Genomic DNA, 19,541 nt, shown 5'->3' with positions numbered 1-19,541 from the left:
TGTAAAGCGACCATGAATATGCCATACGACTAAATAAATAAATGCGTAGAATAAATTTAAAATACACCCGACGTTTCAAACCCTTTACAGCGTTCGTGGTCAACGGGACAAACGCTGGGGGATCGGATGTAAAGGGTACTGACCAGTATATATTTTAAATTCATTATACCCGATATGATCCGTTTACATTGTTTTATTTCATGAGTAATTCTATCACGTTAACCGAAGACATTACCAGTGATAGTATTTTCAAGTTCCTCTATCATTGGCTTTTTTTATGAGGCAGGAGGCAAACAAAAAGGCCCGGTAAGCGATTACCGCCACCCGTGGACACCCGCAACACCAGAGGGGTTGTAAGTGCGTTGCCAGTATTTAAGATGGGAGTACGCTCTTCTTTTGAAGGTTTGAAGATCGGTCTGGAAATACCGCAGGCGATAGTTGGATTCGTACTGAACGTGACGTATGTTTGACGTATGTCTATTTGGTCCGTCACCGTCAACGCAAGCTCCTGATGAGGCTACTCGGTACGGAGTGAAACATGTCGAGCGTTTTTCGACTTAAAATACGTGAGTGACCCGTTATTAATATGTTTAATATATCTATTTGACGTTTGGTGTTATAAATTTTCGTGCCTTTAATTACGCGTGTTGCCTATATTTTAGATAAAATAATTGACAACTTATCAAGTTTTAATGTTATCATGTCCTTGGTTATTCAGAAGACATGCGGCGCGATTCGGGAAATGAATTACAGATTCACTAGATATGAAATAGTAAAGATATGTGACGTCCCACGGGTAAAGGTACCTTATGGCGGTTGGAGCTTACGCTATTATTAACGCCGCTCCAATTAATATCGGATGGCGCTTACGTCGCATAGCGCCACAATAATTTGCGACGCTATGCGACGTAAGCGCCAGCCGCCATAAGGTACCTTTTGTCGTGAAATGTTACATATTTTTACTATTTCATATCTAGTGAATCTCTAATTCATTTCTCGAATCGCGCCGATGGTTAGCAATAACAAGGCGCAATGAAAATATATTGAAAGAAACGATTGATCATTATTTAATTTTAAAATTAATTATCAATTTATTTTATTTATCAATCAATATTAGTAAGTCATATACTTTGGTCATCTATCTACAACATGGGAACTCTGTTACGTTACTGATCAGTGATGTTGATGAGTTATCACATTAAATGTTAAAAATTAAGTAACGTTTTTTCTATAGGTAAAGTAAAAAGTAAGTATCATATTATTAAACAGTAAGTACGGTTATATTTCTAAACTTAATTTATAAATTTCACATACGTATATTCGTAAAAATATTGTTTCTATCTTAACCGTAGTTACCTAGTCATAAGCTTTTTTTAAGTCTAGTAATTATTTTCAGCTAGAGAACAAATCATATTATTTTATGAAATATTTTGATTTGTGTTTTTTAAGTAGTCACACTACTATATATAAATTATAAACTGAATATTATCGTGCACCAAAGAAAAATCATATCTTTCGTTATACCGTATTCCAGTAAAGGATTCGTATAGGCGGTGCAAGCACTTACTACCCGCCCTCAGAGTTGGTCAAAGGCACCTAGCCCCTCAAACATAGCATACACTAGAGAATTTTGGACGGGTACCGCCGTGGCCGGGTGGTCTAGTGGTCAGGACGTTAGCCGCGGAAGCTGAAGACGCGGGTTCGATTCTCGCCACGGCCACCGGTGGACTTGGTCACTTTTTCTTTAGTGTATGATATCTTTTTCAGTTTATAATAATTTTATTTCTTACCATACCTATTACTTAATACCAAGTATATTAAGTAAATGAACCAAAATATAACACCGAATTATTAAGCTGTAAGAAGAATAATCATAGTCTTAATAACTCACCGTACTAAACTTAAGACTTTTATTTAAATGGTGAAGGCTCTATAAAAACAAATGACAGAACCCTATCAATAACAAGTCATTAAATATGATAACAGGTACCACTATTAGAGAAGCACTCTTTACGGTAACGCAGCGTCTTACGTAAGCGAACAACTTGCGAATGCGAAGCGAAGCGGCGCGGCGCGGCAGGCCCACGGCATTCGTATTCGCAACGAGATCGCCCACGTAGGACACTTCTATAGGTAAAAGATTGATTCACCCCGCGCCGCATCGCTTCGCTTCGCGTTCGCGTGTTGTTCGCCTACGTAGTACGCTGCGTAAGGATCTAATGTCTGTTTTCGCATGAATGTATATATCTTGCTCCCTTAAGACTCATCTACGCAGATATATTATTTACATAACTGAATTATTCTTAGCCGTATATTACAATTCGATTGTCTGGTGTCAAAATTTAAAATTTACATTTACGCCTACTGGCGCTATATCTTTTGAAGCATTACATCATACTATAATTATAGCTTTGCCAAAGCTTACCCATAGGTATAATATTCCTGTATACTTATGTTTTGGATAAATACAATTAAATTGTGGACGAAATCCGATACTTCCATTTATAATTAACCTATAAAACACCTATACATATATACAGGTAGGTAGTACATACATATATTTACCTATAAAGTTATGGCTTACTTCTACAACTACATTTACGCAATAAACATTCGGAGCAGTAGGCTCACTTTACACTTTATGTTGGAATTTTCGTACCAATTGCGAATATTGACTAAAAATGCATTAAGTTAGTAATTCTCGCATGTCATTGTGATACGAATTACTTAAATTGTTAAACGATGGAATAAGCAATCCCGGACGGTCGAAGTATTCTACAGATGGCGCCAACATAGGTTTTATCTGTCATTTAAGCCAAATCTCATTAAACAAAACTAGAGACAAGTAAAAGCTACGCTGGCGCAATCTATAAAAACCTTCGACAGTTGAAATTTAAACAACCTGAGAATAGTAAGAGACTTAGTAATAAGAAACAGTTTGTGCGTGGCTTTTGCAACCGGGCTTTAGAATCAAATGACGTTTCAATTTGCTCTCAACTTAAACTTTAAGGTTTTAGTCTTAAAGTTTAACCAATTATGACTAAAATTGCGACGCAGTGGCAATGATATCGAATTTCAACTCGATTAATTCAATTAAGTATATGTAAAGTGAGTTTATTGCTCCAAGTTTATATCTGTTATCCAGCGAACTAATCATAGTTAAAAGCATTGTTACACTTTCATATTGCTTAGTTTGTTATCCAGGAAGATATTGTCTACACAATTGACATATTACAATAATAACATAATAATAATAGAGTAACCTGAGGAATAATCGGTTTTAAAAACCTACTAGTACCAACTGGGACCCGTTTCTCAAAAGCTTGTAACTTGTAATATTTACAAGCGGATGTCACCTTTTGACAGCTTTTGCTAGAAAGGGACTTTCACTTGTATTACAAGTTACAAGCTTTTGAGAAATGGGCCCCTGCTAGTAGGCTAATAACTGCAACGGTTACCAGTGACGGTTCAAGCAGAATTTACCTACTGGCATTGTGTTTGAAATGGCGCATAGTTTACCTCAGGCCTAATAAATTATAATTTTAATATTTTCTTAATAATGTAGGCGATGAAAAGTTAAAAATTGAATCTAAATTCTATAAAACATTCCTATTTACAAAGCCTGAAAAATTACAACGACACCTAATTATTAGTTATTTCACATATGACTTTTTAAAGATGGCTATTACCGATTTAGGTTAAACTATTTTACAAACAACTCCATAAAATTTCGTTATTTTTGCAAAAGTTACAATTTTGTCTATTACTTTTAAGGCTCTTATTTACCTATGTAGGTACTTTTTGTTGTAAGTAATTATGCATTTTTTTGTTGATATACTTCTCGCATCAAATTATATGACAGTTCATTTATATATGGAGTAGCGAGTAGCTGCGACGTAAAATGTTTGTAGATATTTGTTTGGAAATTTAGAAAAATAAGGTCAAAATATATTTATTCAATTATTATTTTTATCCAATCAAGAGACTTGAAGGAGCTGTCATAATATATCGACCATCATTTGACACGAGAGGTACAGAGGTTCGACGTGCTGCCTCTCTGTCGAACTACTATATTCGTACGTAAGTGTGACAGGGAGGCAACACGTTGAACGTGGTTCGCGGTAGGCTTTCAGGTAAGCAACGACATGGGGCCCGTTTAAGTCCCTTTTTGACAGCTTTTGTTACAAAGGGACTTTCACTTGTATTACATTGTATTGTATTACAAGTTACAAGCTTTTGATAAACGGGCCCATGGTATCTTTTACAAGAACGTCACATTTGTTTCAATTAAATATGGACTGTATTAGAACAATGTAAGGATCTAATTGGGCTGCAGCATGGCTAAGTCTTCCGCGCTCCTGTACCGAAGGTTGTGTTCACGAGGCCATTGAGTTGCTGAAAATTAACACATGAAATAACATGATATTGAAGGTCAAATATGCCATTCAGATTTAAAGATTTAAGAGTCAAACGAACCTGCTGCTAAATAACCGCTCCCATACAATTGATGTTACGCTCTCATTTGGGGCATTTTCTATGAAAAGGGACCTTATTGTCGATGGCGCTTATGCCGCACGGCGTCGCGCGGCATTGTATTTATATCGGAGCATCGTTTATAGTGTCGTAAGCGCCATCGACAATAAGGTCCCTTTTTATAGAAAATACCACATATTAAAACTACATTCTTAAATTATTTGTAGGTACATGAAACTTGGTATGAACATTGACGTAACATATATCCATGTCTAGAACTAGTTTTCGTTGCTAAAGATTATTCTACAAAGAAAATAATCGAAGAGAAGTTTTGTACGTAAAACTTCTACTCGCATTAAATTCACGGTTTAGACTCAATTGTTACAGAATACACGGTGTGTAGTACGCAATACACGGTCGTCGTGAACGCTGCTCGCACTATTAGTGCTTGAGAAAGGAGACCTAGGCTCTCCGAAATATGTCGCGCGAGTGACTAAACCAAGTGAGTAAACCGTGAAATTATTTAATGTTAGTATGTCTCACAACAGTTTAAATTCGAATTCTACTCGATCTAATTTTTAGCGTAACTTCGATTGTATGGCGCGGCGGCTAGGTTCGTGTGACTTAAAAAAAAATATTGTTCAGTTCATCAGCTGAGCTTAGCAATTTCTGCTGCTTACTGTACAGTAATTAAAATGAAGGGGGCGAAGTGCGCCTGCCGTGTATGTGCGCCTACCCCTATATATCTATGTAGATTATACAAGGTAGGCCCACTTACACGACAGGCGCACTTCGCCCCCTTCACGGGGAAGTGCGCCTGCGGTGTAAGTATGCCTACCCCTATATATCTATACAGACTAAATTAAAGGTAGGCACACTTACACGGCAGGCGCACTTCGCCCCTTCACCTTAGTTATAGTAAATATCTACTAAATACATACCGGTACTCCACGCTTAAAACATATATGTATTACAAAAATAATATTAGGTAGGTAGCAACAAAGCAAATTAATATTTACACCATTCGTGCAACTAATATTGACTGATGACACAGTAAGAAAAAAAAATAGGACAAAGGTAGCGACTAGACTAGATTGTAAAACATATGGTAATTAATGTATTAAGATAAATAGGCGAAGTGCGAAACAGCTATACCTACTTTTTTGTGACACTTTTTTTGCACATGCTTGGGTTTGCATGCAATATTTTTTTTGGTACGGATCTTGCGTGAATATCGTGCTGAAAACATGTAACATTAAGATTATTAAAAAATGTGTTTATAACAACTAAATATTATGTTGTGTCTAATACCTAACTCAAGGGCCACGGAACGCACGCCTCCGAGCGTGCACGCTTGACGCTTGGCCGATTATCAATATCGCCATACATTTGTTTTAACCAAAGAGAATTAAGAAGACATAGTGCTCACTCCATACATCGGTTTTGTTACATCTAGCGTCAAGTAGCGGAACTTTCATTACTGCTACTCGACAATAATAGATGTAGCGGCAAATGGAAAGTCTAATGCTTAACCGGAACTATATTTTCAACTCGTTCTGCTTATAATATAAGTTATAAATTTCACTTTTCGTCAGTCGCGACACATAGGACATCTAGTGTCGAGTAGACGCTAGATGTAGACTACGAAAATAATAGTCTTTTTGGTAACAAAATCGAGCACAGTAAGCACTAATGTTAACGTATGGCGGTCGGCGTCAGCGTCAAGCGTGTACTCTTAAAGCGTGGGTTCCGTGGCCGACGCGTTAGTTTTTAAAAAGTGTTGTTTTACCCCATTATCCTATTTCTTACCCCTTTTTGTAAAGTTAGAGTTTCAACATGCTTGGTGCTTTTACACATATGACAGGTATCGATATTATTAACAATCATTCGCGAATAGGATAAAAAGAAGGTAATACACTCGTCGAGAGCCTCACGCCGTCTTGGCAGCTTGGCACCGCTCCGATCTAATCGGAGAAGCGCGAGACGAGACAAGGAAGAGCGAGACGAGAACGGGGCAGCATGTAAGTACACACTCGTTCTCGGCCTGTCTCGGGGTCTCTCGACGAGTGTGTACAGCCCGCGTACCTAATATTTTCATGCTATGTGCGAGTGTAGACAGACATGACTAGAAGAGAAAATGTTACGATTTCATAGATTTTTTTGGAATTTTTCAAGTTTTCTGTCATGCTTCGTGCATTGATTTGTGTCATCTTGAATTTAGATTTTTGATATTGGGTAGTAATAATAAGTAAGTAAGACTGAAAATAAATAAAGGAATAAGTGAGTATTAAATTTATAAAAAAATACCTGTATAATGCATATTCCGGTACATGTCGGGACAGTTGCTGTTGATCTGTGGAAGACATACAACATATTTGTAATTTGAACAATCAGTAGATTACTTAAACGCTGTCAACGAGTGGGCTTAAATTCTAATTCTGTTTTTTTAGTTATAAGCTAGTTAGTTATAAGTTTTATTAAGGTTTTACCAGAATACGACTAACTTAAGCATACAGTTACCTGTACTGAATTTCGTTAGATAAGAAACCAATAAAATAAAATATAACATTAAAATCTAACATTTTAAGTCATAACGGTAAGTAAAGCCATGTGTTGCTAGTTCGATAATAAATTGCGCATATGCGCAATGCGACGGTTACCAAGTCGCACGTTTAAATGACGTCATATGCATTCTCTCCTACCACACTCCACCTGCAAAACCTTATCTCACATCCCTGCTCAATCTATTTTAAACTTTAATCAGCTTGCGCTTAGGTCGTTTTTATTGACACTGGTTTGATGGACAAAGGATTTTTTGAGTGGTTTTGATGGGAATAGTTTGAATCGTTCAATTAAGTGTGGAACCTGGTTTAGCCAATATATATTGGCTGATAGAATAGCCGCAAGCAATTTGGTATTATCTATTGCAGTATTTGAGGATGTGGGTTTGTCGTGTTATATTTCTGTTTTTATTACGTATGTATAGTGAAAAATGATGTCTTCTGCATTAGGTACTATAAATTCTAACATTCATGTTCAATACCTATGTAAGATTATCTTTTTACATACTATTCCATTACTATAACGTGTAAATGACGGTCCCAATGACAGTTGTCACGTAAAATAATTATCTGTAGAAAAAAAAATGTAAAAAAAGCGCATTAATTTACTTAGAAATGTAACATCTGTATTAATAATACGTTAGAAACACATTTCTTCAATTATTTTTAGGGTTCCGTACCCAAAGGGTAAAAACGGGACCCTATTACTAAGACTCCTCTGTCCGTCTGTCCGTCCGTCTGTCCGTCTGTCCGTCTGTCTGTCACCAGGCTGTATCTCATGAACCGTGATAGTTTAAATTTTCACAGATGATGTATTTCTGTTGCCGCTATAACAACAAATACTAAAAACAGAATAATATAAATATTTAAATGGGGCTCCCATACAATAAACGTGATTTTTTTGCTGTTTTTTTTTCCGTAATGGTACGGAACCCTTCGTGCGCGAGTCCGACTTGCACTTGGCCGATTTTTTTAATGAAGCCCAACCAAAAGAGACTTGAAGGAAATGTCACATCGACTATCATTCGTCGCGAGTTTTAAAAAGGCACAAAATTTTGCAAACAATTAAAACACCTGATAATTTTATCATTTCAGAAAAATAATTTTAAAATCTTGAATACATTTTACCATCGCTCTATATTCTTATTTATTCTGAAGTTGTGCAATAAAGAGGATTTGTGTTGTATTGTATCATCGCTCTATAACGATAAAATAAGTTACTAAACGCAAGCAGCCATATTGTCCGCTATACTCTATAGTCTACGCCATTATAGTTGCAGACTATACCGGTCCAAGTACAAATGTAGTGCTCCGGACGTCCGCCTATAAATCGCGGGGGATCCCCGGCTAAGACGAGCTTGTTCGACTCATGGCGTAAATATAATTTACACCCGATGTTAATTAATTCAGCAGTGCTGCGGTTGTGGCTTGAGGGCTGCCATAAGTTTATGCTTTTTAGGGTTCCGTACCCAAAGGGTAAAAACGGGACCCTATTACTGAGACTCCGCTGTCCGTCCGTCTGTCAGTCTGTATCTAATGAACCGTGATAGCTAGACAGTTGAAATTTTAACAGATGATGTATTTATGTTGCCGCTATAACAACAAATACTAAAAGCAGAATAAAATTAATATTTAAGTGGGGCTCCCATACAACAAACGTGATTTTTCTGCCGTTTTTTGCGTAATGGTACGGAACCCTTTGTGCGCGAGTCCGACTCGCACTTGGCCGGTTTTTAGGATTCACTGGCAAAAATGGCTGAACCTGAACTAATAGTTCTGTATATTTTGTTGGACTGTTCGTTCGTAATTATTCAGATTCAATTACCAATATGGGGATATTTGTCGTGAGACTTAAGGATGACTCATGCAAGACCGGTCCGGGTCCGGGCTGAGGCAACCGACACTTAATTTTCTATAGAAAACGAAGTGTCGGATGCCTCGGCCCGGACCTGGGCCGTTCTAACGTGAGACATCCTTAAGAACGACTCGCGAAAGAGCGGTGCGGGTCCGGGCCGAAGCGTCCAACACTTGGTTTTCTATGACGGATGATCGGTGACCACTTGATGCTTTCTTGAAACGAAGTATCGGTCGCCTCGCCCCGGATCGGACCGTACTACCGTGAGTTATTCTTTATTCAGTACATTAAAAACATTGTTTAGCGGGGGCTTGCAGTGTGCTCGCAGTGTAATCGATACGTTCAATTTGACAGTAACACCCCCTTGAGTTATAGCATCGCTTAGTACACTGTTACCAGAGTTCGATTGTACAAACAGCAACACTTAACTGTCCATCGGTGGGCCTTGCGTTTTGTAATAAGGTTTACGAACTGTCAGTTAACAGTGTGGGCGATGGTACACCGCCGTGCGCTATTGAAACAGGCCTCGCCTCGGGTCGGACCAAGAAATGCCGATATTATCTCCCGGCTTGTATTGTGTCTAGGCGCACTTGAATAGTGAGTTAGGGCATTAGTTTATGGGGCTCTAAAATATAATATCGTTTCTTTCATAAATTTACAACTTACGCCAGCACACTTACAAATACTTTCAAATTATTAAATTACAAAGAACACTTAATACAACTCGTTGCTCTGTGAGCTGTAGACCTCGCGAGCATGGCTTAAAACTCAACAAGGTGTATATGGCTCCGCCATTTTTAAAAGTTTGTCAGAACTGAATCTACAAAAAAATCTATTTAATCATTTTCACGAGAATCATTTCATTTTAGCATATCCTATACAAAGAGGTACTTGACAGTCATAAGCTAACATCACTTAATTTTTTTTTTCAAGAAATTGAAATTGTAAAATTGAATCCCAACTATAGGTACTCATAAATTCTTTGAGACACGAAAATGAATTTTGACTACTTAACTCAATCTATGACAAAAAGTGTCATGTAGTTCTTTTCTATTCAATATCGCCTTGACATAGTGTCATAATTTTTAAACCGTTTACATTCTGTGTGCGCTCGTCGTGAAATGGCGATACAAGCTCAGTTTGACAGTAAAAACCCCTTTAAGTTATGGCTTTATAGATATTATACCTGGTGGCTTGTATTGTATCTAGGTGCATTTATATACTGGGTTAGGGTATTAGTATATGGGGTTCTAAAACCTTAGAGTTTATAGTGATTTGCGGTAAATTTCCACCAGCTTTTCATATTCACTAATTTTTACTAGAATTACCATGCTCTTTATTTTTAAATACTAAAGTCAAAGAAGCTTGTTCATTCAGTTGTAAAAGTAACGTTGATAAAATATTTTCCTAATTCCTTTTATCTTAATTCTAGTCTTTAGGGAATAAAACGGAGCATCTTGTCTGTAACACAGGCGAGTGAACTTATCCAAGGACTGGCTTGGAACTAGGAGCAGTAAATAAACTGTAATAGAAATTCAGACTTATGGCGTCCGTGGAGATGTCATGCGAATTATTTGGCTGTCTTAAATCTTCTATAGTCTATTTAATTAATAACATCAAATAATTAAATCTCATGTCGTTGGAATTCCATAGCATACTTAGTACCTCATCATAACTCTTAAGAGCCTGGCTCTTGTCGGTGGAGTAACCGCCACTCCGTTCTTCCTTCTGCCGCTGTTTTGAGCTCCTGATACGTCACTACGTTGATTTTCTCTTTGGCTTGGTCCAAAAACGCACGTCTCGGTCTTCCTCTGCCTCTGCTTTTTTCTATTCTTCCTTCTATTATAGACTTTATGTAAGTATCGTGACGTATCAGGTGCCCCAACATGTTTCCCCTTCTGTTTTCAATCATTCTCAGCAGAGATCGCTTCTCACCTACCAAGTCCAACACTTCTGCATTCGTTTTCCTCTCCTTCCAGCTTATACCTTCCATTCTTCTCCATGTCCACATTTCAAAAGCGCTTAGTCTGTCTCTATCACGCTGGGTTAATGTCCACGTCTCGCTACCATATAACGCTATACTCCAGACGTAGGTCTTGATAAATCGCTTTCTAATGTTTCGAGATATCTTTGCTTTAAATAGGTGTTTTTTGGTGTTGAAAGCTTTCTTAGCCATGGCTATGCGTGTGACGATATCCGAAGTGCATCTGGAGTTGCATGTTATAATGCTTCCTAAGTATTTAAAACTTTTTACTTGCTCAATGACTGTATTTCTGATTTTTATAGGATCTATTTTGTTATTGTGCTTGGATGTTATTAATGTTTTTGTTTTATTGATGTTGATTTTAAGTCCAAATACCTATCAGCAAATATACATTTATTGAGTGAGATGAGTGAGATGTGTAAAATCTAAGGCATAGACGAGCATTAAATTTGTCAGGTAAACGACATGACGCTGTACAGCTCCATACATTTTGCGGTAACTCTGATCGTCAAAAGTTGACGTTTGACAATGCGGTGACCGCAAACATATGGCACGTGGGATTATGTAAATAATGATACAGAATTTGACATCAAGCTCACCTAGCTGTCCAAAATCACTAAGTGCGTTATTATGACAGTGAATTGTTCTAATCAAGTAACTTTTAGAAAAGTGACACAACAGCACTAACGTTGGTCTTCATATATTTAAAACTTTTACATAAGTACACATTTTTGTAATAAAACGAAATGATGAATTCATATTGAGTATAAAACAAATATTTTCAACTACCGACTCCATGCAACTATTGTTTCAAGTTTAGTGCAGCACAATCTCTGTCTAGTTCTTGTTCACACGTTCTAAACAGCTCATTTGCGTTTGATAAACCGTGCTGTTTTTGCTATCACAGCCCGTTTTATTGCTCACTGCAGTTGCGGTTGATATCTCGTTTTTATTGTTCGTAGAAAGATGTTGATACCGCTGGGAATTGCTTTAAACAGTTTTCTTGTTGGCTAGTATCGCTATTAATAAATACATATGTAAAAAGTATTTATACTTTATTATTTTTCCTATTTGACCGCCGCCTACTCTATGGATGCGTGGCTGTCGATAATGTCACATATGTCATGGAAAGAAAATTAAGTTCTGTAAAGAAAACGTTTATATAAAATTAGTTATTTAAATAGTGATATAGTGTACATACGATGGACGAATAGACATTAAATGTTGTTTCTTTTCGTTTCAGGTATGTAGGTTTACTTTTAGTTATTTTCTTACGAATGTGTTAAAGATAGAAACATAGTAAATAAATCTTTTCGTTTCAGATATTGCAACGCATTGTTATTATTTGTCTATCATAATAAATAAATAATTATCTTATAAAACAACATTTTTGTTAATAAGTCGATCGAAAATGGAGAAACTTCGCTTCGAATTTACGATATTACCGGGAAGTGATGGAAAAGCAAATATTTACAGTGTTACCTCTATAACTACGAGTGATAACAAAATCTATGCTATTCCGGAAGAGCTACAATCAGTCGGTCATCATAAAGAAATACTGAAAACAGCTGCTTACAGCAAGGTAAAAAATAGTTTAACTAAGAGATATCAGATAAGAAGAGTCTGGATTACAATGACCGAAGAACTAAAGAAAAATTATATAGACGAGGATGGTAACATACAATTCGGAGATCTATACTTAGAAGAATTAAACCAAGAACAACCCACCACCGCACCTCAAAAAGATACGGATACCTTAGGAAAATTATTGGAAAAATTAATTGAGAATACACAAGAAAACCGTCAACAGAGTTTGAAAAATATTGCGGAGAAGTTTGTTATTGAGAAATTTTCAACCAAGAATTCAAACGCTGTTCAGTGGATAGACATTTTCGAGAGAGAATGTCAGCGTTTCCAAATTGTAGACGAGAAGAAGGTTGAGATATTGAGGCTATTCGTGGACAAGAGTTGTGCAGATTGGTTTAGTTCAATGATCATAAAATTATCAATGGACGCGGATTGGTCCGAATGGAAAAATAAATTTTGTGAGTCTTTTGCAAATAAAGGATGGAACCCAGTTATGAATGCAATGTTATATAAATATAAAGACGGTTCATTGCTCGACTATGCTATTAAAAAAGAGAAATTATTACTGGATATGAGAAGATCGATTGATGCCGGCACTTTGGTGGATTTAATTGCATCGGGTTTGCCGGAATACATAATAAACAAGATAGACAGGGAAATATTAAATGATACTGTTGATTTATTTAATGAGGTCAGCAAGCTGGAACACATGGTAAATAGAAAAAGTTACGTGTTTAAGAGAAGAGTCGGAAGCTACAAAACTAACAATAAAAATGAAGACCTAAAGGCATGTAAAATTTGCGAAAAATTAAATAAAGGACCACGTTACCACCCAGAAAACTTATGTTGGTTTAGAATAAGAGACGACGATAAGAATATAAAGAATTTTGTGAAACATGTCAACAATTCATTTATTGAAGCTGAATTAAACGAAACGCATCAAAAAAACGAATAATAACACCATTAATACACGTCAAACTTATAGTAAACGATAAATTTGAATTGAAAGCCCTTTATGACTCAGGTTCAAACGTTTCTGTTATTAACTCAAAGCTTTTAAGATTAAAAGGGAAAGGAAACAGTTTGAACGAAGCAAACTTAATTACAATTAGTGGTGTTAACAAAACAAAAGGTTTGACAAACTTAAAAATAAAAATCTTCGAACTAGAAAATAATGTAGATATAGATATTGTAGATGATGAAAATTTCAAAGACGACTTTTTGATTGGATTAGACCTGATAAAGTTATTTAGACTGAGACAAGATGAAAACTTAGATATATCTCAAAAACAAGAAGTAAATAATAATAGCAAAGATCCTACAAGTGATAAGAAAGAAGAGATTATAACTGATCTAGTAATAAATAATAAAACTCAAGGTGAAACAGAATACAAAATAAACTTTAATGAACATGTAAAGGAAGAAGATTTTGAAATGAATATAGATCATTTGAATGGAGAAGAAAAAGATGAAATAAATAAATTAATTATTAAATACAAGTCAGTTTTTGCTAAACATAAGTTTGATATTGGCACAGTTAATGGATATGAAGCAAGGATAGATTTATTACTTGACAAATACTGTAGTAAGAGGCCCTATAGGTGCACTGAAGAAGATAAAAAAGAGATCGAACAACAGATAGCAAAACTATTAGACAATAAACTAATAGAAGAATCTTACAGTCCATTTGCTGCTCCTGTTACTTTAGCATTTAAAAAAGAGGATAATAGAAAATCGAGACTATGCATAGACTTCAGGGATCTGAACAAAATAGTAGTTCCTCAGGCTCAGCCATTTCCATTAATAGATGACCTAATGATTAAAACGAGGAATTGCAATTACTTTTCTACCTTAGATATAAACTCTGCATTTTGGTCTATTCCATTACGAATCGAAGACAGGAAAAAAACTGGTTTTGTGACACAGGAAGGACATTTTCAGTGGACGGTCTTGCCGTTCGGGCTAAAGACCTCGCCTGCAATCTTCCAGAGGATACTAAGCAATGTATTGAGAAAACATAAACTTACTCCTTTTGCTGTTAATTATATTGATGATATACTCATATTTTCTAAAACATTCGCAGAGCACATTGATCACCTGACACAATTGCTAGATGCAATAAAAACTGAAGGATTTAGATTGAAATTTACGAAGTGCACTTTTGCATCAAACTCGGTCAAATATCTAGGTCACATAATTCAAAATAACTCAATACAACCGGTAAAGGATAACTTAATATCTATAAAGAATTTTCCTGTTCCAAAAACTCAGAAAAATATTAGACAATTTCTAGGGAAGATAAACTTTTATCATGAATATATACCAAGAAGTGCAATTATATTAGACCCATTACATAATTTATTAAGAAAAAATCAAAAATTCGTATGGTCTGAAGAATGCCAAAAAGCATTCGAAACAATAAAAAATCTGTTATGCTCCCAACCAGTACTGGAAATATTTGATCAAAATTTACCAATAAATATTTATACTGACGCTTCATTGGAAGGCATTGGAGCTATTTTAAAACAGACGCAGCCTAACGGAAAAGAAAAACCAGTTGCATATTTTTCTAAAAAATTGAATGTGGCACAAAAGAAAAAAAAAGCTATATACTTGGAATGTCTAGCTATTAATGAGGCTGTAAGATACTGGCAGTACTGGCTGATAGGAAAAACATTCACAGTTTTCTCCGATCACAAACCCCTAGAAAATATGAACCTTAAATCAAGAACAGATGAAGAACTGGGTGATTTAACATACTATTTATCTCAATATGATTTTCAAATAAAATATGCGCCAGGAAAAACAAACTTGGAAGCAGACTGCCTAAGCAGGAATCCAGTTTTAGAATGTGACGAAAATACAGATGAACAATTAAAAGATGTTAATTTAATAAAACTTGAAGATATTTTAAAAGATCAGAATCAAAATAAAGATATACAGAATAAAAAGTATAATTTAGTTAAAAAACATAACGTTTATTTTCAAAAAAGCAAGACAAAAGAGAAAATACTACTATCAGAGAGGTTTAGTAGAACATTTTTGAAAAACATACATGAACAGTTGTGCCACATTGGAGTTGGACAAATGCTGAAAACTATTAGTCCGTTATATTCGGCTAAAAATTTAACGAGTAATATCAAAAATGTTTGTTCTACATGTGAAATTTGTATTAAAAATAAATCAAGAGGACAAGACAAATTTGGACTTATGTCTCATTTGGGTCCGGCTACAAAACCTTTTGAAATAATGTCAATAGACACAATTGGAGGATTTGGAGGTTCGAGATCAACAAAAAAATATCTGCATTTGTTGGTAGATCACTTCACTAGATACGCGTATATACTAACATCAAAAACCCAAAGCGCAGATGATTTTATTAAACTACTCACAAATGTAACAGAAACAAACAACATTGGTATGATACTTACTGATCAATACCCTGGAATTAATTCAAAAGAATTTAAGATGTTCTTACAGAACAAGGGTGTAAACATAGTATTTACAGCAGTAAACACAGCTTTCTCGAATGGATTAAATGAAAGATTAAATCAAACATTAGTAAACAAGATAAGATGCAAAATAAATGAAAGAGGAGAAAAACGAGCTTGGGCAACAATAGCACAAGAATGTCTAAAGAAATATAATGAAACAAAACATTCGGTCACTGGTTTTTCTCCATCTTACCTTATGAATGGTACAGATGATAGAATTTTGCCAAACGAACTTAAGCAAGAACTGCAAAGTGACTGGATTACAGATAAAGAGATAGCATTTGAAAACACTCTAAAATCGCACAACTACAATAAGAAAGTTTTTGACAAAAATCGAAAGTATCATAAATTTAATAAAGGAGACTTAGTGTATGTGGAAAATGGAAACAAGCTAAATAGAAGGAAATTAGATGAGCTGAAAATTGGACCCTATAAAATTACTGAGAAGATCTCAGACTCTATATACAGAATAGATGTCGGTCACAAAAAAGCAGAGTCCAACCTTTTCCATATAACAAAACTTATTCCAGTTCCTATTACAGAAGAAGAAGGAGAAGAAACCGAAGAGAGTTCATAACTTGTGAAAATTTTATTTAAAAAATTTCTTTCCGTAGGGGGGGAGATGTAAAAAGTATTTATACTTTATTATTTTTCCTATTTGACCGCCGCCTACTCTATGGATGCGTGGCTGTCGATAATGTCACATATGTCATGGAAAGAAAATTAAGTTCTGTGAAGAAAACGTTTATATAAAATTAGTTATTTAAATAGTGATATAGTGTACATACGATGGACGAATAGACATTAAATGTTGTTTCTTTTCGTTTCAGGTATGTAGGTTTACTTTTAGTTATTTTCTTACGAATGTGTTAAAGATAGAAACATAGTAAATAAATCTTTTCGTTTCAGATATAGCAACGCATTGTTATTATTTGTCTATCATAATAAATAAATAATTATCTTATACATATATATATTAATTCAATGCATCTACCTCATACTGGACATGGTCGACTTAAAGACATGGTAGAAGTGGTACAAAGATACCTATGCTAAATGTTGTACTATTGAACAATTGCAGATAGGAACGAACCCACCAACTAGGAGAAGTAGCTTAAGATCGTGACCACTGGTAGGAAATCCCGGGCGAAGGAAATAGTTTTTTACTAGTCTTAAATTGAGACACCAACGAGCTACTTGTCCGCCTTTATTGCAAGATATATGCTTTTGTCTATGCTGCCTGGGCTATCGCTTCCGAATGGAAACTACAAATCACTTACGGGAGTGCTGCTTATGAAGATGTAAAAGTATGTACTCAAGCATCCTGTTGATGAAGAAGACAGTGATGATATTTCTTGAAAAATGTGGTAATGATAAAAGAGAGCTATTTACCTGAGAGCCTTGCTTGTTGAAGTTGATATAATTCCGGACGGTGGGGTGGTGCAGAGGCTGGGTTGGTCGGGAGGGGACTTTTGGAAGGATATCCGAGCGTTACAGCAAGTAAAGAGTTTACATTTTTGGATATATGGAACCGCTATAATACCTGAAATCCTTGTTGTATCGAAGGTGTGATAGTGCAGATGGGTAGTACGCGTTTTTATCCATTCCTTTGAAGACATAATATGAGTAGATCTGATGGCCAGTGAACACGGATCATCTATATTACCTGAGACCCTTGCTTGTTGAAGTTGATGTTAGTCCGGACGGTGCGATGGTGCAGTGGCTGAGTAGGACGCGCATTATTCCCCAGTGGTGCTTTTGGAGATATGTCCGAGCCCTGCATCAGACGACGGAGGGCGTACATCTGTGTGAACAACAATTGTTACCACGTTATAGTCTACAATTACACAAGTAAGGGTTAACCGGTTAAACCCGAAGTTACCAGTACAAATTTAACTGTATGTTAACGGTTAACTCCGAGTTAGTGGCTAACCCTGGATGTTGCAAGTGGCCCTAAGAGGTAAAGCTAGACTAATAGGAAAGGTTCGGAAAGAAAAAAAACGTGCTATAGCTGCTGACGTGGGAGTGTGTTGTAAATAATTACTGGTGTTTATGGTGATGCTCAAATCAATGTATAGTAGAGATTAGAGAGAGAGAGAGAGAGAGAGAAATTATTACCTCTTGCTTAGAGATATAAATGGGCTTGTTAAAGATGATCCACACTGCGGTCTCCCAGCAGCCGGGGTGCGTGGTCGACCCTTCGTACGTGAGATACTGCTGAGTGTTGGGAAGCAACGAACTCAGCGGCAGATGCTTGATAGAAACCGAGCTACCTGTGAAATACAAATTGATTAAGGTACTACTAACAGTAAAACTCTTTGCTGAACATTGGCGGACTTTAAGTCTTTATAATAAGGGCCTAATCACCTAATAGTTTGGACGATGTTACCTAAATCTGGAAAACCTTTGTACATTTTCTATTTCTACATATAATTAAACACTAGAGAACGTTAACAAAAACGTTACTAAGTGTACAAATCGTGCAGGTCTGCAGGTGATCACCTGGGGGGGGGGGGGGTATCTAACAACTGAGTAAGTAAAACATACATAGGTGCTGTCATATGCTGAGTGATACAGTCAGGTCTTAGTGAGCATTGTGGTAGGGAAAAGTACAGAGATTTAAAGTACCTAGTTTAAAAGATAGACTAATTTAATAAAGTATAACAAAGTATGGTACTAATAAAGTGTTACAGAGAGAAAAAGATAATATTTAATTTTCATGTTTGTTCTCATGTCTTGTACATGGGTTTTGTAAATTAAATCTAGACACTGATCATGGCATGTAGATTGTAGAGTTATTTTATACTTGAGAACTTAAATGTAAGCTAAACTACTTACCTCTATAATTGACTCTGTTGAAAGCACTAGTTATTAATCTGAGCTCTTTATTAGTCGGTTCACCGATCTGGAACAAATATGCAACTATGAAAATAGTTCTCAGACTTTGGACAACTATCTAGTTTAGCCTGTAAAGTGGGGGCTCATGTACTGAAAGTTAATATCGGACTTAAAATTTCAAGTAAGTATATTGAAATATAGAAAATACGTTTTATTTAGATCCCTATTGATCTAATCGATAAATTCAGTGTATATAGATACTACTTCATGAAAACAAAGAGCAGGTAAATAAAAAAATATTCATAATATATAGTAGACATTGTTATTTAACGACTTTAAAACTTTCACCAGTACAATGACTCCCTTCTTACACTTCCCTACTTAGATTTTACAAGCACTATGCGATATTTCATCTTAAAAAAATTGTTGGCAACATTGATTACATAAAAAGGTGTCTTACTTGAACCATGAGTGAGATGCCCACGATGCCCTGCGACTTGTGTTGCGCCTCGGACATGTTGTGGTACAACTCCTTGTTGAAACCGTATAGCTGGATCTGTATGAAATAAAAGATGAAAGTCATTATGACTTCCATTACATGTACAATAGTATATATTTTTCATTTGGTTGCGATGGTTTTGGTTAAAGTTGTCAAAAAGCTTGTTTTTTACCAGACTGTGTAAGTCAAAAAAATACTTCAGAATTACAAAATCATAGAAATAACTATCGTCTTTATATCTGTGTTAATA

General features: G+C 35.8%; 2 protein-coding genes and 1 non-coding gene across 3 annotated transcripts in view; 2 read left to right on the top strand and 1 right to left on the bottom strand.

The window, feature by feature from the left end:
* LOC134747281 (uncharacterized) overlaps nucleotides 1-19,541 on the top strand; it is a 183,297-nt gene that overhangs the window by 44,600 nt on the left and 119,156 nt on the right. The window lies entirely within an intron of this gene.
* Trnap-cgg (transfer RNA proline (anticodon CGG)) lies at nucleotides 1,649-1,720 on the top strand. The gene has a single exon. It is a non-coding gene; the product is annotated as a tRNA-Pro (tRNA).
* The window catches only part of LOC134747272 (carbonic anhydrase-related protein 10), a 50,603-nt gene continuing 35,318 nt past the window's right edge, over nucleotides 4,257-19,541 (bottom strand). The window contains exons 6-11 of the mRNA XM_063681892.1: nucleotides 19,253-19,348; nucleotides 18,793-18,859; nucleotides 18,073-18,227; nucleotides 17,621-17,758; nucleotides 6,781-6,826; nucleotides 4,257-4,395 (exon numbers count right to left, since the gene is read on the bottom strand). Coding sequence (XP_063537962.1) covers nucleotides 4,322-4,395; nucleotides 6,781-6,826; nucleotides 17,621-17,758; nucleotides 18,073-18,227; nucleotides 18,793-18,859; nucleotides 19,253-19,348 — 576 coding nt within the window. The 3' untranslated portion in view covers nucleotides 4,257-4,321. The remainder of the gene's footprint in view (nucleotides 4,396-6,780; nucleotides 6,827-17,620; nucleotides 17,759-18,072; nucleotides 18,228-18,792; nucleotides 18,860-19,252; nucleotides 19,349-19,541) is intronic.

The sequence above is a fragment of the Cydia strobilella genome, chromosome 14 (genome assembly GCF_947568885.1).
Source record: "Cydia strobilella chromosome 14, ilCydStro3.1, whole genome shotgun sequence".
Taxonomy (NCBI): Eukaryota; Metazoa; Arthropoda; class Insecta; order Lepidoptera; family Tortricidae; genus Cydia; species Cydia strobilella.
This window is presented reverse-complemented; position numbering and strand designations above follow the sequence as displayed.